The sequence below is a fragment of the Pteropus medius genome, unplaced genomic scaffold (genome assembly GCF_902729225.1).
Source record: "Pteropus medius unplaced genomic scaffold, Ma_sr-lr_union100, whole genome shotgun sequence".
Classification (NCBI taxonomy): Eukaryota; Metazoa; Chordata; class Mammalia; order Chiroptera; family Pteropodidae; genus Pteropus; species Pteropus medius.
Genome location: NW_024351730.1, coordinates 28,232,426 through 28,255,418, shown reverse-complemented (window position 1 = coordinate 28,255,418; position 22,993 = coordinate 28,232,426). Strand labels below are relative to the sequence as shown.

General features: G+C 38.9%; 1 protein-coding gene across 1 annotated transcript in view; it reads left to right on the top strand.

The window, feature by feature from the left end:
• The first annotated feature begins 1,465 nt into the window (after positions 1–1,465).
• PRKG2 (protein kinase cGMP-dependent 2) overlaps positions 1,466–22,993 on the top strand; it is a 96,426-nt gene continuing 74,898 nt past the window's right edge. Inside the window, exons 1-2 of the mRNA XM_039845557.1 lie at positions 1,466–1,538; positions 10,677–11,150. Coding sequence (XP_039701491.1) covers positions 10,690–11,150 — 461 coding nt within the window. The 5' untranslated portion in view covers positions 1,466–1,538; positions 10,677–10,689. The remainder of the gene's footprint in view (positions 1,539–10,676; positions 11,151–22,993) is intronic.

Here is a 22,993-nt window from a genome sequence, read left to right as displayed (position 1 = left end):
GTCCATTATTACAGTGACTTAACAATGACTTAATTATTTTCTCTTTTCCTGTGGAATTCTTCCTCAACCCCATCTCCTCTAGTTGGGCTATTTTGAAGGCCTGCATAAAATGGCATATGTTCATGAAAAAGTACTTTGTACTTTTTTCTTATTTTTTTCCTCCCAGTTAGCACAAAAACAAACAGGACTATATTCTTCCTCCTTTGATATTTAATGGCCCCATGTGACATTTTTACATGGGCCCCATTTCTATATGTTTATGTATGTACTAGTGCAGACCGGTGTTACAGGAGCCACTGCCACCACGTCCCAGAGAGATGGGTTCTAACATTCTCTAGAAGCACAGCGAAGAATAGACCTTCATTGTACTTGCCATCCCTCAACACTAAACTGCCCTTGTCCTCGCAGATATGCCAGTGGAATTCCTCTGGAGGCAGGAGGGAAGGGGGTAAGCCACACGAAGATCACAACTCCAGAGCACAGCAAATAATGCGGTGGGGTAGATATATATATTTAGAAAACCATAGTGCAAGCCTCAGGAAAAAACATGTAATCAAAAGGCGGCGGAGAGAGCTTGGGTGATGAAGACAGGTCCCTGCCCAAAGACCTTGAGATTCCGCAGGAAGGTATAATCTCTGTCCCTTGGAACAGGGTTCAAACCTCTGCCCCCAGCATCACGTGAATTGGAGAACTGGATGCAAGTTATGACTTCGGTCCGAGAAGAGCGCATCGCCAGGCTGCTCCAGGGTCACGTGTCTTCCAGAAGGGCATTGGTGTGACACAGGAGAGCAAGTCTAGGATACGTGCTTCTGTTTGTGCTCTGGGAAGGAAGGAGGTGAGAGAGAGCCTGCAGTGAAAACACACCGGAGGGGTGGGGGCACAGGGAGGGGAAGGGAAAGAGAAGCACCTCCCTGAACTTTCCTTTTTCCTCTTGCCACACACTTGAAATAGAAATAATAACAACATGAGGGGAAAAAAAAATGCTTACAACCACGATATTATCTCCCTACTTAAGTTGCCTCACTCTAGAAGGAATAGGGTATAAAGTACAGACTGCGGCTGTCGCCGCCGGCTGGTCTCGGAAGTAAAGGTTCGGACTGGTGTGTGTTTGGGCGCGGGTGACCCTACTTTTAGGGAGCCCGGCTCCTTGCTCTTCCACGCCATAGCCCTGGCTGACCCCCGCCCCCTCCTTTTCCTCCTCTCCTCCCTCTTTCCCTCCCTCCCTCCCTCCCTCCTTCCGCGTCTCCTCTGCACTGGCCCCCGCGGAGGAGCCAGGCGGCAGCACCGACGCCACCGCAGCTCGGGCCCGCAGCGCACTCTCCCGCGCCCCCTGCTCCCACGTAGCTGGAGCGGCGGTGCCGGCAGCCCCGGGTCGGCGCGGCGCGCCTTGCTCTCAGCCTGGGCTGGCTGAGCTGATCTGCGCTCAGCTCAGGCGCCGCAGGAGACTGGGGAGGGCAGCGTGGGAGAGTACGCCGAGACGCAGGGGCGGCCGCACCGGGGTGAGAAGCTGCGCACCTGGAAAGTTACCCAGCTGTCTGGTGAGGTTAGCGGGCGGGGGGTTGGGGCGCAGGGGGTGTGCTGGGAGGGACGGGGTCCGTGTGAGCGCGTGTGCATGCTGTGCGCGCGAGGCATGTTGTGCGCCTCTATTCCACACCCAGCCGGTGTTGTGCCTGTGCTGTTTGCTGTGGTTGTGTGCACGCGTTGCTTTCGCTTGGCGTGGCAGCCTTTTGCTAGCTCCTGGAGGCTGGGGAAGGCTACTTGATTTTAAGCAGCTCGGCTAGAGGCGGGAGGGTTGGGGGGCGTGGGAAGGCAGATCTGCCCCAGTGGGGATTCCTCAGCCTTCTCACGCCTTTAGCCCGGAGCAGCCCGGCCGGGGGCTTGGCGCTGCTGTCAGGGCGTGCGCTCCCGGCTCCGCTTCGCCGAGCTCTGGGTAGCTGCCGGGAGACGAGAACTCGGGCAAGGACTTTAGGAGTCCTTGCAAACTTGTGTGGTGTCCTGTGGCACTCTCAGCACCATGAGGCGCTTTCGCATTTCTTGCGCTGTATTGTCTAGTGATGAAACAAGAGCAAACAGAAACAATAATTCGACCACTTTGGGGATGAGAGAAAACGCAATGGGTTCAAGTTTGAGAACTAGAGTGCAAATCCAAAGCAGTTGAGGCCAGAGATGAGACTAGAAAGAAACAATGCAGGCAGAATTAACAGGTAGAAAGGTCTAACAAACGTCTTGGTTTTCTCATCTTCATTTTGTTCCTAAAGTTCCTAGGGACGTTTTTATAAAGAAAGAGAGAGCAACGTACATCTGCCACCCACCCACACTCCCTCCAGTTGTCTGTCTCTGTCTGTCTGTCTCTCTCTCTTTGCAAGTTTCTATTTAACACCTAGACAAGGCGATCATCCCACATGCATACAGTGACTGTTGCCAGTACTCCTGTTTAGTTTTACACAGGAGGAGCTAATATAGTGGAGGATTCTCTTTGGAGAACAGGAGACCATCTTCTCCATTAGAACACTGTGCACCTAAATAGAGGACACGAACGAAGGTGCACAGAGATCTTTCTCTTTCGTGAGAAATACTTCACTCTAGTCCTCTGAAATTCTTACAAGTGAGGCTAATTCACCCCACACTGAAGGCATATGCTGCCTGGAATTCGCCCCGGTCTTTTGATCCCATGTTGTCTTGCTTCCTTTAGGCTATTTTTCTATCAATTATCCCCTCTTTTCCTATGTTTTCATTTTCTTTGTCTTTGCTGGCTCATCATTCTGGGCTGATAAATAACTCTCAAGTTTACACTATTCTAAAAATCCATTTTATGAACCACGATACCATCTTGAGGTTTCTACTCTCAACATTAGCTCTTCCCATGATCCTTTGTAGTTGGGTTTCTATCCTAATTTGTGCATGAAATCTAAATTCAGTGCTTTTCCCTCTGATCTCATTTGCTGTGGGATGTGAACTGCAGCCTGTTCACCTCCTGAAAATCTTATCTTCATGGCCTCTCTGATACCTCTCCTAGATTTCTTATTTGTACAACTCTTCTTCTCCATCTTTGTTATTTGCTTCTCCTCCTCCTATTTACCTGAAGATAATATCCACAGATAATCTACATGTACATACATAACAATAGAGGCATTCCTTTCTTTTCTCCCTTAGTGATCTCGTCTACTAATGGGACTTCAATTCTTACCTCTGTGAAGAGATTTCTTGCCTTGACCTTTCTTCTTTACTACTATCTGCTGGACATTTCCACCTTGATGACCCACAGGCACCTCAGATTCAACATATGCAGACTCATTACCATCTCCAGAAGGCGTGCCCATTCTCCTGACTTTGGTCAGTGTCACAGTATCTAGCTTATACATGGTGCTCTATTCAATGTTGAACGAATTAATGAATGAGTTCATAATACCACCCTTTTCCAAGCCTTCCTAGATTAAAACATCCGAATCATCTTTGACTCTCCTTTTCTGTACACCTATTTAATTACCACATTTAGAGATTCTGCCCCTGCAGTATTCCTCCCACCATTCTTGTCTTTTATTACTAATCCCTCCACATCCTCTCTCATTTTTACCCAAAAGTGAAATCTTTTTCTTACTCTATCTCTATATTTTCTTTCAAGCTTCATATAGGTACTCTACTAGATACTCTTCCTCTTGTCATTGCCAATCATCTACTTCTTCAGCCTCTACTTCTATATCGATGATTGCTAAATATTTTCAGTTCCCCTCTTCTGATTTTTTTTAGTCCCTCATTTCTTACTGTCTACTCTACTCCTTGACCCCAAAGTTTCCACAAGTCCCTCAACCTGAGTGTGTTGAAATTAAACTCACTCTCTTATCCCTTGAATTTGCTCCTCATTTTGGCCAATGACATCATCTCTTATCCCGTTTCCACAATGGAAACTTTCAAATCTTTGTTTTTTCTTATCACTACTCAAATTCTATAAGCTGCAGTCTCCTGACTTACATCTATACAATCATATTTCTGTATGTTTGCCTGTTTATCGGAAACTGTACCACCCCATAATAGTTGAATGGAATGCCACCAAACTCAGCAGTGAAAATATAGGATATGTGGCATTAATAAAATTCACTGTGAACATTCCGCAGGGGAAGGGACAATTCAAAGATATAGTCAACCTCTGGAGTAGCCAAAACTGGTACAGTAAGAAGCTTGTGTGATTGCCTGGCAAGAGGAAATTACTCTCCAAATCGAGGTGCTTTAGATAGAGAAAACAAGCAGTAGATTTAAAATTGAGCCCAGGTCAACAGTCACAAGATCAGATGGACAAACGCTTTTAATTGCGGCATTGATGTGGAATTGCGCTGTTTCTCACAAGGACAACTGTGTGGTTTGCTTCAGGGAAGAGAAGCAGGGATTTGTATATTCAAAGACGGTTAATTATTTTCTAAAATAATTTTGGCGAAACAAAGTTAAGGATAACACCATATCAGTTTCATATACATAGAAGACTATAAAAGCCTGTATAATTCACTCCTCTGGTTTCAAGCTCAACTGCCCATATCATGAAAAATAATATATTCTACTTTTCATGATTTATTGAAGGGAAGGAAATTGCAGAGTTACCTCTAGCCATAGCTTTTGCCAAATCCCTTATGATAATGTTTTTCTCTTCTGGCCAGTATGGAGATGATTCATTTTTTCTTGAGTTCAAGAAGTTCAAGATATTAGAATAGGGTTGGGACCCTGTCTAGCCTTAATCTTGTCCTCATCACCCCTTACTTGCATTGGTGCAATAGCCTTTTACTTTGTCTTTCTCCCTCTAAACTCTTCACTCCATTCCATATTTATTACCAAGAAAATTATTTTTCTAAAGGACAAATATGCCCATATAACTCGAAAGAAACTTGATCTACACTAAAATCAAAATACTATAATATGGCATATGAAGATTTTTGGTATCTTACTTCAGTATATTACTTTTTCAGCCCCATCTCTCATCACTCTCCTTCACCCATCATGCATTTCAACCTGTTCCTTTAATATGCTATCAGCTTTCTTACATTCATTCCTTAGTTCATGGTTTGTTTGTTTTTTTAATTAATAGACTTTTTTTTTGGAGCAGTTTTAGGTTTACAGAAAAATTAAATGAAAAGTATGAAAAGTGAGTTTCCATATACTCCCCTCACTACATCTTTTCCATATTCTTAACATCTTGCATCAGTGTGGTACATTTGTTACAACTGAACCAATATTGATATGTTATTATTAACTAAAGTACATAGCTTACAATAGGGTTCATTCTTCGCGTTGTACATTCTATGGGTTTGGACAAATGTATAAAGACATGTGTCTATCATTACAGTGTCATATAGAATAGTTTTACTGCCCTGAAATTGCTGTGTGTTTCATCTATTCATTTCTTCCTTCCTCTCCCCAAGTCCCTGACAACCACTGATCCTTTTACTGTCTCCAAATTTTGTTATCTCTAAAATGTCATATAGCTGGAATCATATAGAACGTAGCTTTTTCATATTGGCTTCTTTCACTTAGTAATACGTAAGGCATTTGAACTTCCTCCATGCCTTTTCATGACTTGATAGTTATTAGTTATCATCACTGAATAATATTTCATTGTCTAGATGTACCACAGTTTGTTTATCCATCCATCTATTTGAAGGACATCCTGGTTGCTTCCAAGTTTTGGCAATTATGAATAAAGCTGCTATAAACATCCATGTGCAAATTTTGCTGTGGACATATGTTTTCATATCAGTTGGATAAATACCAAGGCACATGATCACTGACTGGATCATATGATTATTTAGCTTTGTAAGAAACTGCCAAACTGTCTTCCAAAGTGTCTATACCATTTCACATTCCCATTAGCAGTAGATGAGAATTCCTGCTGCTCTACATCCTCTCCAGCATTTAGTGTTGTCAGTATTTTGGATGTTGATCGTTCTAATAGGTGTGTAGTGGTATCTCATTGTTTTGAGATTATCTACTGACATATGATGTTGAGCATTTTTTCATATTTTTGTTTACCATGTGTATCTTTTGTGGTGAGGTGTATGTTTACATTTTTGCCCCCTTTTCAGCTGGGTTATTTGTTTTCTTATTGTTGAGTTCTTTGTATACTTTGGATACTAGTCCTTTATTAGATATGTGTTTTGTAAATACATTCTCCCAGTCTGTGGCTATTGTTTCATTCTCTTAATAATGTGTTTTGTAGAGTAGACATTTTTTTAATTTTAACGAAGTCCAATCTATCAATTTTTTATGGATTGTACTTTTGGTGTTCTATCTAAAATATCACCAAACCTGAGATCACTTAGATTTTCCCCTATATTGTCTACTAGCCATTTTATAGTTTTGTGTTTTACACTTAGATATTTAATCCATTTGAGCTAATTTTTGATGAAAGATGTAAGGTCTGTGTCTAGATTCATTTTTTTTTCTTACATATGAGATGTCCAGTTGTTTCAGTACAATTTGTTAAAGGGAATATCTTTTCTCTATTGAATTGCCTTTCTTCTTTTTCCAAGGTCAGTGTTTGTGTGCGTATATATTCTGGGCTCTCTATTCCATACCATTGACCTATTCGTCTATTTTTTTTTACCAATACCATACTGTCTTAATTATTGCAGCTTCATAGTAAATCTTGAAGTCTGGTAACACTTTGACTTTGTTCTCCTATAATATTATGTTGGCCTAGTACATTTTTTTTGTTCAATATGTTTTTCTACTAAGATGAGTTATTTTGTTGAGTAATGTTACAGTAATAATAGTAGTGATATTTAGTATTTATTAAATGCACACTATCTGTCAGGCACTGTGTTAAATCCTTATCATGGTTTATCTCATTTAATTCTCTAACAGCTCTAAATGATATACGATGATATTTTATCTATCTGTCTGTTGATCTATCTATATGTTTATCTCTCTCTTCTGTTATTGACACAACCCCAATATTATGCCCAAGGACATATAAATACTAAGTGAAAGTGCTTGGATTGGGACTCTGGCTGTATAACTTTAGCCATCATTATTCCATCTCTTGTATTTACAGACGTGTGTGTGTGTGTGTGTGTGTGTGTGTGTGTGTGTGTGTATTTATATCAGACTCCAGATGGGTAGAGAGAGAAATAGATATTATCAACATCAGAGCCAAGATTTTGGTTTTCAACTACTTTAGGGCTGGAGAAAAAAACAGACAACAAAGCCGAATTCTTTCCACATTGGCTGCCAGGTATTAATCTCCTGCAAGAGCCTTCACAATAAATTTTGCTTTTCCTGAGTCTTTTCTAGGTACTTCTTGTATGTGACAATTCCTAAATCATGATTATTCTCATAATAATTGATAATTTTATATAGTTTCCCTCTCTTTTCACTAAATGCCACCTCTTATTATATTCCTCCCTCCTGTTTGAGGCTGCAGAATACCATTTTTGAAGTGAACCATGTGTTTTGTTGCCTTCAAAGATAATTAGGTGGGTCCTTTGGATTAAGGAGTTCACTGTGATATGTGCAAATAGAGTTCCACGAGGAAGTTACAAGGGAGGAGCCCTTGGTGCCCTGGTACCTGGGCTGAGTCATTCATGAAGCTTTCTCTTCATCTTTTGGTAGGCTTCCTTTAACTGGGAAGGTTTCCCAGGCTGTTTGTTCCAGAATTACTTCTTTTCTTAATGAAAGCTATAATTCAGGCAGAATAAAATCTCCCCTCCCCCAGAGGAATAATTTGCATCTTTAAAGACTACTTGTCTGGGAGACCTCCAGTTTACTAGACTTCTGTTCCACCCAGCAGTGATCCTCCCTGGGCATATCCTTACATCAAGACACTAAGTGCCTTGTCTAGTCACACAGTGTAACACCTACTTGGTGCTTACTACATGCCTGACATTGCTCAGGATACCTTGCTAACATAATCTTCATGATAACCCTATTAGTTGGTTATAATTATATCCATTATATAGATTAGAAAACCGAGTATTCTAAGTAATTCATAGAAAGTTACACAGATAGAGAAGGGCAGACTACTTTCTTACCCTGGATAGCTACCCTCCATTGCTCCTGTTAAATCCTGATCTTAATCTCCAAGCTCATGTCTTATTACTTTATGTGCCGCCTTCTGGTTATAAGAGTGATTCTAATAACTTATAGTTGCGAGATTGATGGAGCAACATCCTGTGGTTCAATTCTCCTTGTGGCTAGCAATACATATTTGAGAAATAGCTTTTCTGTCTTAGTGAATGATACAGGAAACAGTGAATCCAATTAGGTTTTATGAAGCCAGACACTTGAAGTCTTGGCTTGAGGGACAACAAAATTTAAATGGGTGAACTCACTAAGAAATCAGACTTACTATTGAGCCATTCAGTAACTTACTTACATATCTTAAATTGATGACTTGAAAGATGCATTGGCTACTCTCATTTCACCCCTCTTTGGAATTCTAAATAGCTCGAAAGATTTATACAGCTTCCAAACTGACTTCATTAAAACCAGAGAATAGTTGGTGTTTTGGGAGAGTTTAACCTCTACCTAACTGTGTGTCAAGTTTGTAAAATTATTGGATTGGTACTCAAGGTATTGAATACCAGACATAAAGCAAAAATGATTCTAAGCCTTTTCATATTTAGAATGCTGGAACTGTTTTCTGTGTCAAATTTTAAAGCAAATTCATGGAGCTAGGCCCTGATATATATAGTATATGACAGATACTGTAACAATTAATAGTACTTGTTAGTAAACAATTGTTTGAAGAATAAAAAATGTATTTTTAATTTAATATTAGATTTTAAAGTTTTGTGTTCACTTTTGTTCTTTATAAGGCAATTCCTTTTCCTCCAATCACTCCCCTCCTTCCATTCTGTCTTGGTTTGCAAATGCTTGTCCATGAACCAAAAATGTGTGTCTAGAAGATGGCTCACAGCTACACCTTAAAAATTTGTGCACACATTAGTTTCAGATATCTTTGGGGGCTCCCTTCTCATGCCTATCATTCAGAATCTCATTCAAGGTTATTTTTAGGTCCTAGTATAATGTCTTCTGAATTGTTTATTCAGGATGCAAGGATGTCCAGGGTTACTTCTTTGAATTCTAGTCTCCTCAACCTTTTTAGATATTTAATATTTGAGAACAGTAAATGCTGCCAAGTCAACAGATACTTAAAGGTTAAACCTGCCACATCTCCGCAACATATTAAGGCAATTCTCTGAGGGCTGTTATTTCTTAGTGACTACTTTGAACCTGACTTCTATGAAGAATAGCTGAGTACCTAAGATTACTTTTATAAATACATTTATTTTCTATTTTTACCATCCATCTTAGGCAACCTGCATTGGCTATTTGGTTTCATATGTTTGAAACTTAGAGGCTGTTTTACATCTTTTCCTTTGTTGTCGAGGTCACGATTATTCCAGTAGAGCTAGTGAAATCAGTCTAAGTGTTTCATTTATCTCTGCATCTGAAATTTGGAAGGAGAGGGGGCAAGAATGTGTGGGTTTCATAACTTCAATGTTTAATTTATCTCTTCGGATCTTAGATAGTGAGAAGTAATTCAAACTTAGTTTATAAGTGTTAAAATGCTTCTTGGATTATGGCTGTCAAAAACTGCACATGCAAAAGTATGAAGTTCAAATAAGTAGCCTAAAAAGACTTAAACATATCATAATTAATAATCAAGGTGGTATTTTCTCAACTTCCCCCTTTCAAGTTCTTTTTGATTTTGCTCACATGTGCTTATTATCTGCACATGATTTGTTTTCTATTTTAATTGAATTCACTCGGTAAACCTAAACATCTAATTTAGCCTCAACTTAAGCAATAACAACGAAATTACAACTTTGTGGTGCCCATTATTTATATTTCTAATGAGTGTTAAAATAAATATGTAGCAATTACACTAAAAAATGTTTCTGAATCAACTAAAGCCATCCCTTGTAATACTGATCTGTGTATCACATCCTGAGACTTACTGGATTAATGACCACTTTGAGGTCTACACTGAGGATATTCTTAACAGGAAGAGAGTGGAGCCTTGCACCATAGGTCGTTGTTTTTTAAACATCCTTGCTTTAGGATATAAAGTGAAGAATGTAGAAGAATCCCCATTACTCTGTCTTATCTTCTAGTAACCACGATCCAGAAGTTTTTAACAGGGAGCATTATCAGAAATGCAAAACTTAACAGGTACCTATGGCAGGAGAAAAGTACTAATAAAGCAACACCACCTCCCAAGGAATGCAGATGTATTATTTTCCAAATGCGGGCATGGTTTCCTATCACAGGAGGCTGTGAGAGTTGTACATTTCTAAGCCTCTGTTGCTATAGCTGCTCATTTGTGTTTTATCTTTGCCATGCTGACATCCAAACTGCAGTTCCGTTATGATGCTTTTTACATCTGTCTGAGAGAATGACCAAAGAGAACAGCAGGCAACACAGGCCATTTTGCAGAAGGCTCAGGTGTGATACTTGTGTCAGCAAAGGGACAGGGAACAATGAAACCAAGTGCCAACTCCTCCTCATGGAGGGATAAAGGAAATGGATCAATAGCTTTCTTTCTAGAAGCATGGGGGAATTTAGTGCTTAACAAACAATGATTACCACTAGGTTTCTATTCATGAAATGGATTGGAATGAGAGGAGTGTTGGGGGCTATTGGGACATGAAACTCCACTGGGTAATTCCCAATTCTGTGCTCTCTCTCAGATCCTTGAGCAAAATGGGAAATGGTTCAGTGAAACCCAAACATTCTAAGCATCCAGATGGCCACTCTGGGAACCTCACCACTGATGCCCTGAGGAGCAAGGTGACAGAGCTGGAGAGAGAGCTGAGGAGGAAGGATGCTGAGATCCAGGAGCGGGAGTACCTTTTGAAGGAGCTGCGGGAGCAGCTGTCGAAGCAGACTGTGGCCATCGCTGAGCTCACGGAGGAGCTCCAGAACAAGTGCATCCAGCTGAACAAGCTTCAGGATGTGGTGCACATGCAGGGAGGAAGCCTGCTCCAGGCCTCTCCAGACAAAGTGCCTCTCGAGGTCCACCGGAAGACCTCGGGGTTGGTCTCTCTCCATAGCAGGAGAGGAGCAAAGGCTGGAGTGTCTGCTGAGCCGACCACCCGGACCTATGATCTCAACAAACCACCTGAATTTTCCTTTGAGAAAGCAAGAATCAGAAAGGACTCCAGGTAGGAAGTTCCCATATGCCTTTGACTCAGATGGCTTTATTGTTGTGAAACACTGGAGTGATATTTATTAAGCCTTCTCAATGAGAAGGAGCATATTAACCCTTGCAGGTTTTGGGATAGAGGGGCTTCTAAACTGTTTTGTTTTGCAAAAGGGTCTTTCTTTAAGGAGAACTGTTTTTTAAGGCAAGAATTACACTTTACTTGGTCTTTGATTTGTGACGTGTACCTCTGAGGAGCTGAGTTTGTGAAAGTCATTTTCATTATCTCGAAAACCCTAGGGGAGTGAAGAGGTAGTTTTAGGAAGTCTATCCTTCCCTCTTTCTATAGGAGTGGACTTGAAAATACACAAGAATCACAATGAATTATGACTATATTTAGCAAAACCACTTCCTAGCGCTTAGTTTGTGAATGTCACGAAAGAGAAATAACCTGGAGCCTTAAAAGAAGATGAATTAAGTCATTCATCCCACAGTTTAAATTGAGCGCTTCTCCCAGCCACTGTTAGATGCTAAGAATTCATCAGTGAATAAATAGACACAGAGCCTTTGTCAGGGAGAGACGGTATACACAGAAACAAGTAAACATTGTGTAATTATTAATTGGGATAAACGATATGATGGAAACCAACAGTAAAGTGGTATCTGGGATTGGGGGTGGGGGAGAGAAGAGCAAAGAGGCAACAGAATTGGGATTGTCATTGTGGCCTGGTTGAGGGGGTGACTTTAAACTGAGATCCAAAGTAGAAAAAGGAGTGTAGGCTAGATGGAAAGGGCATTTCAAGCAAAGGTAACAATTACAAATCTAGAATTAATTTTAAAAATAAGAATTTTTAAAAGGACAAGTAACAATTATTTACCACAGTAGCCTTGTGTGTGTGTGTGTGTGTGTGTGTGTGTGTGTGTGTGTGTGTATTTATATATTTTTTTTCTGGCTGAAGTTTGAATTTCCTAACCAGGAAAGATTGATGCAAAACATCATGAGTTAAGAGTCTCACCTATCTGCATTATTTTTAAATGAGTAAATATTTATTAATTGAAATTAAATCTTGATAACATCCAGGCTGAGCCTGTATCTCTCTTGCAAGATGCAAGATTTCCGAAATTAAAACAAATTTTAATTTACTCATTGACACAAGTAATATAAATCAAGATAAAACATCGATCAAACAAATAAATAACTAATTTTAACAACAGATATAAAAGGAGGTTTCATTCATCAATTTATTGATAATACTTGACAGATAGTAAATGATAGACATTTGTTAGTGAAACAAGTCATGCTGGATTATTAATCATAATACTCTGTGGCTGAAAGAAGTCTGATTGATATTATAGTTCAGAAGAGTGTTTTTAAACCAAGAGTTTTATTATTTGTTGGTTCAGAATGGTCTTATTTAGTCCCTTTACAAAAGTAATAATTATTTTTTTAATGATGCAAATTCAAAAATTATGTTATAAAATTATGCTTGTTTTTCAAAAATTTAACATCATCCAGTGTTCTTTTCTGATATATCAGAGATATATGCCCACATAGCAATATCATATATTATGCATTATATTACTATATATCTATAAATAAGCAAAATGTATTATTTACCCACAAAAAGTCTTTCAGATAGCAATGAGCTTGTATATCTAGGAGAAATGTGAGAGAATTTAATAGCAATTCATCTTCTTTGACCCTCTCCCTACATATTCTACTAGATTTCTCCTCTTGAACAAAGATTAGGTTCAATTATTTTGTTCCAAAATCTTATGTCCATCTTGAAATAAAACACCATTCTCTTGGTGTTGAGTAACCAAACAATCCAAGATAAGCATTTTCCTTTGTATTTCTTTATTAATTCTATTATAACCAGGCAAAGAAAATCAGTAGTTATGTACAGTCAATTTCTGGGCCAAACCACCTCTCTGTAGTGAGTGGCGCACAGGAGAGGAAAGACATTATAGCTCTTGAGTTAGGATTAGCAATGATTCCCCTCAAACCAAGGGAAGCCAAATGGGTATAAGTCTGTGTTGAGGTCCTAAAGAAGAAACAGGCTGATTCCTTAATGATTAAGTACTGAAGACACCAAACTAGATCATTTATCTCAAATATTCTCTATATCTTTTATAGACCCTTGTGGTTCTAAATTGAGAATTAATTAGAATATGGGAACCGTCCTTTTTTCATTGACTTGTTTGTGTCTCATTTTCCCTTGTAGATGTTTGCAACTCAATTTTCATTGCAATTGCCCTTGCAAAATATATTTCTTCTTACTTCTAGAATAACTGATTAAACACAGATAGCTAACATCATCAATTCAGAAATTTCAAATTTTCCAGTTTTTTAAAGTGCTCAGTATTACAATTCATTTTTCATTTTCAAATAGTTCCAGTTTTAGAGAAAAGCCATAAGTACATGTTGGATATTTTTATATATCTTTTATACAGTCTATCAAACATTTTGTAAGAAACAATTTTCTAGAAATTAGAGCATTAAGAAAGATGGGAACATCTTTCACTGATGAAAGGATGATGTCAATATCTATTAGTTAGGCTACTTTTCCAAGCAGTTCTTATCAGAGTATTTAAGATACCAATCGAAATGATTCCTTCCATTTCTTAGGTTCTCATGATTTATATGTTGAACTTTTATAAAGTCTCCTGGCTGAATTTATGACTAATTTGTTTCTATTAATTCGTGTCCATTACATTTTGATTAAAGTCCCTCCTTCACACTGGATTAGAAAGCCAGAAAGGCTTTTCAGTCTCTTTGTCAAAAAGGATGTCTCCAATAAACACTTAAGAGTTGAGGGGAGACTTTCAGCCTTCCAGCAATCAACAGCATTAGGAGATGTGAAGTACTGACAGAAACCAGAGAATAACATTTGGGATAATGCTAGATTTGAAACATGAGGATTCAGATTCAGTAATTCCCCAGAAACTCTAAAACCCATGCCACAGTAGGGTGTGAGTTTGCTGAGGCTCCTGTGCTCAAATGTGTTGTAAACGACAGGAGAACCTCATCAACTGCCAGGCAGCCTGCTCATGCCAGCCTTGTTGTCCTGGACTCATCAAGTGTACTCGTAGGGCCCGAAGGGGTAGCTCAAACTGTACTCATAGTTACACCTCCTTGCTTTATGTGGACCAATTTATATGCTCTACTGGCTTTGGGCAACTCTTGAAATTTGTCTCTTGCAAAATTCAAAGGGGCTTTTTAAAATTAGGTTCTAGAATAACTCAGTGCTATCCGATAGAACTTTCCTCGCTCCTTCCAAGCAGAGTTGAGCAGAGCTTACCCATTGCATCAAGGTTTCACCAACTTGTAGTGGTGGAAATGTTCTATGATCTGAATTGTCCACTATGGAATCCATAGCAAAACGTGGCTGTTGAGTCCTGAAAATATGTCAAGGGCCACTGAGGAATTGAATTTTTAATTTTAATTAATTTTAAAGTTAAATAGCCACATGTGTCTAATGGCTACTATATTGGGTATTACAGTTCTACATTATGTGTTTTTGACTGAAACTTCTATCTGCTGAGATAGGAATTATGATCTAGAGAAGTCTGGAAAGACTTCACAGACAAAATAAGACTTGTGTTCGGTTTTAGTTTAGGACAAAGCCATACAAAATGAGAATATGCCTGTCAGATTGAGGTGGGCACAATGTGGAATCACTCTTAAGCTGCATTAAACTTGCTGTATACGATAGCCTTTTTGGCTTTGCTGTGTGCCTACTGACCATGTTCAATCTTCAGAAGCACACAACTATGTGGGCACACGGCCCATTTCTATTATGGGCACTTGGCCTCACCAAAGTATCATAAATCATGATGAGTCAGAGCACAGCAGTATATCAAATACTCTGATCTTGGATTTGTATTTATTATCGTGAACATCAGAAGACTTTAGAGCTAGAAGGACCTTAGAGGTTGTTTCACGCTGCCCCACTTATTAGAGAAGTGAGGAAACAGGTCCGGGGGAGAAGCAGAACATGCCACAGTAAGTGGCAGAGCTAAGATTAGAATCTAAGATTCTTGACTTTGAAAGCAGTTCTTTCCTTCTAACATCCCAGTGTTCCTAGAACCTCCCACAAAGATCAAAGGCCTCAAGTCAGGCCAGTTTGAGCACCAGTTTGCTTTATTTTGACATGCCTCTTGACTGGTAAGAAGAACGATGGTGCTTCCTCGCTCCTTCCAAGCAGAGTTGAGCAGAGCTTACCCATTGCATCAAGGTTTCGCCAAGCGCTGGATCCTCACAGCTCAGGCATGTGTAAGAAGGACACAGAGAGTAGGTTTGATCCATCTGATGGCACAGAATTTGATATATACAGAGGGCCACAAGTGAGTTGCCACATGGACACAGTGCTTCTCAAGGCTGAGAACTGAATGTCAGTGGCAAAGGAGGGGGAGAAAGAACTCAGATAGCATTTCTGTTCATGTCCAGCTCTGCCTTGAACACCGAGACAACCACATATCCAGAGGTCAGAGCTTTTACTGAAATTAAATTTTCTGTTTATGTAAACATTGTTTAGCAAACTTCAGCACTGGCAGAGCAAAATTACGAGATTATGCTGAATGTCTGGTGGAACATAGGCAAATTAATCAGAGGCATCTGGCAAGTTGCTGGTCTCTGCTTTCACTAAGAATACTTGAACTATTATTTGAAACTATTGTTCTTCTGAGAACAGAAAGATAAAACAAAGACTTGCCATCTGACTTCAGAATGTTGACTCTAGTTTTAGGAAAGGCAATTAGTTTCATTTGTCATTCCCACCCCAAGAGCAGACTAGGTACAAGTAGAAAATGCTAATGAGTCATCTGTTTAAATAAGACATGAAAAAGGAGTGAGGAAGAGTATATTTGTTATATTTTGTGCTTCCTTTCTAAATTAGTGCTGAGCATTTGAATGTGCATTATAGAAATGTGGCTCCTTTATTAAACATAAGTGTTTCTGGAATAATAATAATAATAATAATAGCAATAATAACATTATATGTCACTAATTTTGTGCCAGGCATCACTCTGAATACTTTACAAATATTAGGTCATTTTACCTTCACAATAAATGTATAAGATAGATATTATCACCCCTATTTATATATGAGAAACTAAAGCAGGCAGAATTAAATAACTTCCCTAAGGTTACACTTTTATATTTTGATATTTTTATTATTGGAACCAGGATTCAAAACCAGAAAATCTGTTATCTAACATCTGTTCTAACAACTCCTATATATGACTTTTCCAAGATGAAAATTAGAGGACTCTTCACATTTTATTTGGGATCCCTTGTAAAAAATTAAATATATAATTAGAAATAGATACTTTTCTAATTTTTTTTTTTGTATGATTACATACAACTCCTTCTCTTGTTATTTCTCCCTGAAAATTATGCTTCCAGAAAGTGCTGCCCTGGTGTCAGTTTGCAGTGGAGAAAAATTTGCTTGGGACGAGAAAGAAAGAAACCTTTTTTTTCTTTCCATGAAATGATGACTTAGATGTGATTGTCTGAGAGGTTCTAAGTGTAAATTTTACATAGATTATTAAAGCTTTTTAAGAGTGTATATATACTCTTAATTATCAGTTGAACAGTTAAAAAATTTATACATATGCTTATGAATACTAGTGCCTTAACCTGGATCTTCAGAAAAGCAAAAATAAGATACATAAGTGAAGGGAGAAGAGAAAAGTTTAGTTGTGTGGTGATCTGATAGAAGCTGTGGGTGAAGGCAGCTGGGTGATGTGTCTGGTGAAAGTTGTCAGAATGTTTGAAAAAACAAAGTTATATTTTATAGCAGTGATATGCATGGAGACATCCAGATCAGAACTGGCTACTCGGGAATGGGGCGAGAAAACCAAGTTATCCGTTAACAGCTACATGTTTGGGTTTTTTTTTCTGTATATTATCTCATGGAGGCTGGAAACTTGTCTAATGAGGAGGGTATTGCTTTTCTGTCGTGCCAAAGGTGAAATGAAAGCTTAGTCATTCAACAGCTTGCTCAAGGTCGTGCTGTTGGTAGTTACTTGAACCAGGTTTCCAATGTGAGTGGGCCCAATGTCAGAGTGTGTTCTCTGCTACAGTGTGCACAACATTTGCAGATGGTACAGCCTACAATGTGAATGGCTACCCTTGGAGTTGGGGGATGGGAGGTGGATTGGGTGGGCAGTGCTGTTGAACTTCAAAAAAAAAAAAAAAGAACAACAGGGAGCATGGAGAAGTTGAAGAGCCTGCCTGGAATTAGGTGGCAGCTGCCTTAATACCTTGGCGAATACAAATAAGTTTTGGCAGACTTTCTGCGTCCTGGCACCTGGCCCATCTCACTTCCTGCTCCTTCCTTTTCTTCTTTTCTTCTAGGGACCAAAGACCTCTGGGCTCTCCTCACTCTGTATCCCTACCTTGGCCCTCTCTCAACCTCTCAAATTATCTTCTGCTCAGTTTTTAGCTGCCCTTTGCTCCTTCTCATGTTAGCCTCAAATCTTCTAGTCTGTCAGTTGCTAGGTGTTAGGAAAAATGTTTAATTAGGCCTTGGAGAATACTCAAGACTCGAGGACTTATTTATTTATTTATTTTGGAATAGTCCACAGTCTAAGTGCTCACAAACATTTCATATCATTATGAACATTGCCCCCACCCCCATTTTTTTTTTTGCTAGACCCCCAGGAAAGAGTGCAGTGGAAATAGTGTAGTTGAGAAGACAGTGGCCTTTCCCTCCTTACAGTCAGAGGGAGGCATTGCCACTGACCTTTGCCTCCTAATAAGCGGTGAAGTCAGTTTCTAGGAGAGCCTCCCTTTTCTTCCTGGAAGCCTGAGCAGCTCAGCTCCTGTTGCCTGACTTTTTCTAAGGCTTAACCCTCAATAAAATTCTCAAGAAGGGGTAAAGATCTGAAGCCAGAAACAAGGCTTTTTAGTTTTTAGATTCTGGAAATACCTTCTATGTAAAATATATATTTCTTGTATTTATCCTTTGACAAAAACTATTTCCTTTCTTTAAAGCCTCATTTTAAAATAATTTGTCTCCTCCCCTCCATGTCGACACCACTTAGAAGTATTTATTAGTTGTAGATTTTTTAGTGCAGTCTTGTTTGAGAGTTTTTTGGAGATCTATAGCTAGGAATGACCAGAGAGTATCTCATACATAATTCATACTAAAGTGTGAGTGATCAGGGATTCCCAATTTCCTTTTAATCCTTGTAGGAGTATTTGTCATGTCAAATTAATTTTAATTGGTAAATTTCAGGCATCAGTTTTGATAGTCTTTCAGGGGTTTATAAATCAAGCTCTGGCAAATGTGAAGGAAAGAAAGATCTGTAGCTTCCATTTCCTTCTCTTCAGATAAGATGAGAAAATTGGAGGTAAAAAATAAGCAGAACAGGATACTACTTGACATTTCTTAGAAATAGAAACACAGAGAAACTCAGGTGTATTAGTTTTCAATTGCTGCATAATAAGTTATCACAAACTTAGCATCTTAAAACAATACATCTTTATTATCTCAGAATTTCTGTGGGTCCAGAGCATAGGCATGGCTATTTAGGTCATCTGCTCAAGGTTTCACAAGGCTGCAGTCAAGGTGTTAACTGGCTATGTTCCTTTCTAGAGTTTCTAGTAGAAGAGATGCTCTAAACTAATGTGATTGTTAGCAGTAGTCAATTGCTTGTGGTTGTAGGATTGTTTCCCAGTTTCTTGCTGACTGTCAGCTGGGGGCTACTTTCAGTTCCTAAAGGCTACTGAGAGTTCTCTACTGTATGTTCCTCTTACAGGGCTTCTCACAATATGGCGGCTTACTTCTTCAAGGCCAGCTGGAGAATCTCTTTATAGTTGGCTAAGATGAAGTCATACATAACATACACTGGGAGATGTTCCCGTCACCATTGCCATAATCTATTGATGAGGAGCAAGTCACAGGTTCCATCCCCACTCACGGGGAGGGGATGATACAAGAGCATGACACCAGAAGGATAGAGATAACAATGGGCCATCTTAGAATTCTGTATGCAACGCCCTTTTGCTTCTCATGTGTGAGATTCTTGGCTAAGAATCTTGACCATGCTATATATGTAAAGCCGTACATAAAAGACCACAGTCTTAAACACGCATGTTTATAGAAGCATTATTTACAATAGCCAAGAGGTGGAAACAACCCAAAAGTCCATCTATGGATGAATGGATGAACACAATGCAATATACACATGCAATGCGATATTATGCAGCCTCTAAAAGGAAGGAAATTCCTTCCTTTTTTATGTTACAACATGAAGGAACGTTGAAGACATGCTAAGTGAAATAAGTCAGACTCGAAAAGACAAATATTGTATTTTTCCACTTACACGAGGTACCTAGAGCAGTCAAATTTATAGAGACATAAAGTAGGTTGAAAGTACAGAGTTTAGTTCGGGGAGATGAAAAAAGTTTAGAGATAGATGGTGGCAATAGTTGCAAAATAATGGGAATATACTTAATGCCACTGAACTGTGCACTTAAAAATGGTTAAAATGATATAGTTTATGTTATGTATATTTTATCACAAATAATATAAAAGTCCAGAGTCCTGGGGCTGACTGGAAAGCATGCTGCTAAGTGCCAGGCTATGTTTCAGGTTCCATCTAGGATGCTGGGAGGAGGGAGAGGAGAGTAATAACTTTCTTTTTTCTGTGTTTATTAGTTATCTTGCAAAGTAGAATAATACATGGCAAAGTCTTGTGACGAAGAAACATAAATTATTTTCAATTAATCAATTAGTATTAATTATTTAATAGTAATTGATTGATTGCTTGATGAGTCTTCAATAGAGGCATGCTCGCAGTGATGCGGGGATACAGAAGGAAAGGACGATTTAAGAGTCCCTTGCATTTCTTGTTTACGGATGTAATTCTTAACCTTAAGTGCACACTGTAGTCACCTGGCGAGTATTAAAAAATACTGATGTTCTGATCCGGCCCCCAGGGAGTCTGATTAAACTGGTTTCAGGTGAGGGCCCTGGGCATCGAGATTTATAAAAACTCCCTTGACGATTATAATGTGTAGCGACGATTGAGAACCATTTTCTTATAGGAACAGGCTTCCTTGCAGCTGAATCCAAAAATATTCAGTTTGATGATCTAAGAGCAATACTCCTTACAGACATTTAAGGAAACTATTTACCATTTCTACCTAATTACCATGCAGCAGAATGACGATTATGCATATCCTCGAGTATGTCAGATTGACTTCCTTCTAAGTTTTGGTTGTTTTCAACATTTCATTATTAAACTCTGTTCTTTGATGCTCATGGGAATAGGATTATCTGCACGCATTTAAGAAAGGGAGAGAGAAATGTTTGTTGTAGGCATGAAGTAACAGTAAACATGATTAAACTACAACCGTACTTAATTACATGGGCGATAGGGTAACAGAGTTGACAAGAGAATGTCATGCTTATTTTCTGTTTACGCAAGGAATGACCTTCTCTTTCTCATGCTAGTTTCTCAAATTATAAACTTGTGCATTTATTAGGGTTTTTTTTATTTTTCTTTTTGGTTTATCACTTAAAACATTTTTGGGAGAAGGAAATAGATGCTTATCCCTGCTTATTATCTGTGCCTTGTTTCCTAGGTGACTGTCGTTTCCACCTCCATTCTTTTCCCTGTATCCATGATTTTTAAACTAGAAGGAAGAATTTGCATGTCTCTTAGCAATAATTTTATTGAGTTTCTACTGAGTGCCACGTACAATTCTAGATTTTAGATAATAGGATGAAGAAAGCATAGTTACATCCTTGAAGATCACAGTCTCTTTGGGTAAATAAAAATTTATTGCAGTCTCGTGTGATTAATATTCCAAGAGATAGGTGTACAAAGAGAGGAGAGAGCATATTTTGTTTAGTGGGATCAGGGAAACCTCCATACAAGAGATGATCTTCAGCTGGGTTTCAAAGGAGGAATGGAGGGCAGGGAGGCAAAGTGGCCTGGCACATTTGGGAATCTGCAAGTGGTTCAGTGGGCCTGCGGTCCCCCGAGCATGAGGAGACTGGACAGCCAGTGGGGCTGAATCATCAGGAGTTGTAAGAGCATCGTGAAGGAATCTCCTTAAATAAAAGTAGGTGTCAAGTCTGGAGTTTTTAGGGCTCTTCTCACTTGAAGGTTTTTAAGTTGCTGGAACTTGCTGACCTGTAATAGGAATAGCTGTCCCTTATGTAACATATTTTATGTGCCAGTTGCTGTTCTTAATGCTTTGTGTTGTTAACTAATCTAATTCTTATAGAAATTCTATGGCCTGTAGACTGTGTTTGTCATTTTACAGCTGAGAAAACTCAAGATTAAGTGACTTGCCCAGGGTTCCGCAGTTTTTAAGTGGCAGAATTAGGAATCAAACCCTGGCGTTTCAGCTCCAGATCTTGTGTCCTTTACAAAAATACTCTACAATATGATTTCTATGGGTATATATAATTAAGCTGTGAAATGCCACATGAGTAAAGTTGCCTTGGCCTCTGTGCTCACAGTAAATCCCTGATAGATAGGAGGTGCTGGCTCCTGCTTCGCACTAAGCCTTATGCAAAGAAGGTAGAAAGACACATGCTGTGACCCAACAAAAACTAACAGTGAGAGCACAGACCTCTAAATACTTAGGACCAGAGAAGGAAGATTGAGGGCCCAGCAAAGCAAGAACTGACAATGGACTTTGACAAATTCAACTTCCTGAAGCAATTTAGAGGAAAAGAATTTATTGCTTCAAAGAATGTTGATAATGTAAATTGAGGGTTTAAAAGCATTACAAAAGTATTACTGATGCTGCTACTAATGGGCATAAATATGAGATTCAGCCCTATTGGAGGAACTTTGAACTGAGCAGAGGGCCTTGATTCATAGTGCTTTGTTTCCTCATGGTTTCTAGAACTTTTCTCATCCCGCTCTTCTTCACAAAAAATATCAGTACTATCACCATCAACTACTACTGTTACTGCCATTTATTCAGTATTTACACATTAACCTTATCTTAGTTTGTGTGCATGATAGCCTTATGAAGTAGGTAAGATTACCGTGTTCTATTCATAGAGGAGAAATCTGAGATTCAGAGAGGCTAAGTGACTTGACCAAGGTCACACAGCTAGAAGTATGGCAGAGCTGGGATTTTAACTTAGGATTTTCTGACTCCAAAGCCATACATATATTTCATTTTTTAAATAAAATTTTTAGTGAAGTACACAAATCATAGAGTAAGCACACCCATGTAACCACCAAACAGATCATGAAATAGAGGGTTACCAATATCTCAGAAGCTTTTCCTGCCCCCTTCCAACCCCAACCTTAAAGGTAGCCACTATCTGCACTAGTATCAACGTAGATTACTTTTTGCCTATTTTTGAACTTTATTTTAATGGAATTATAGAGTATGTACTCTATGGAGTCTGGCTTCCTTTGTGTATATAGTGAGATTCACTTATGTTATGTTATTGTACATAGCAGTGGTTCATTAATTATCATTGTTATGTAGTGTTATATGACTGTACCACAGTTTATCAGTTTACTATTTATGGGCATTTGGTTGATTCTGGTGTTTAGCAATTTTGAATAAAGCTTCCATGAACATTTTTGCACATGTCTTTTGGTATATTATTATGATTTATGATGGGCATATAGCTAGGAGTAGAGTTGCTGGATAAGTACATTTTACCTAAATTCACATTTAATATAAACTGCCAAATAGTTTTCAAAAATGGTTGAACAAATGTATACTTTCACCAGCAATGTGTGAGTATTAAGTTACTCTACATCTTCACAATTGGCATTGTCAGTCTTTCTCATTTTTGCCATGCTGGTGGTATGTTGTGGTATCTCATTGTGGTTTTGGTTTGCTTTTCCTTGGTAATTAACAATGGTGAG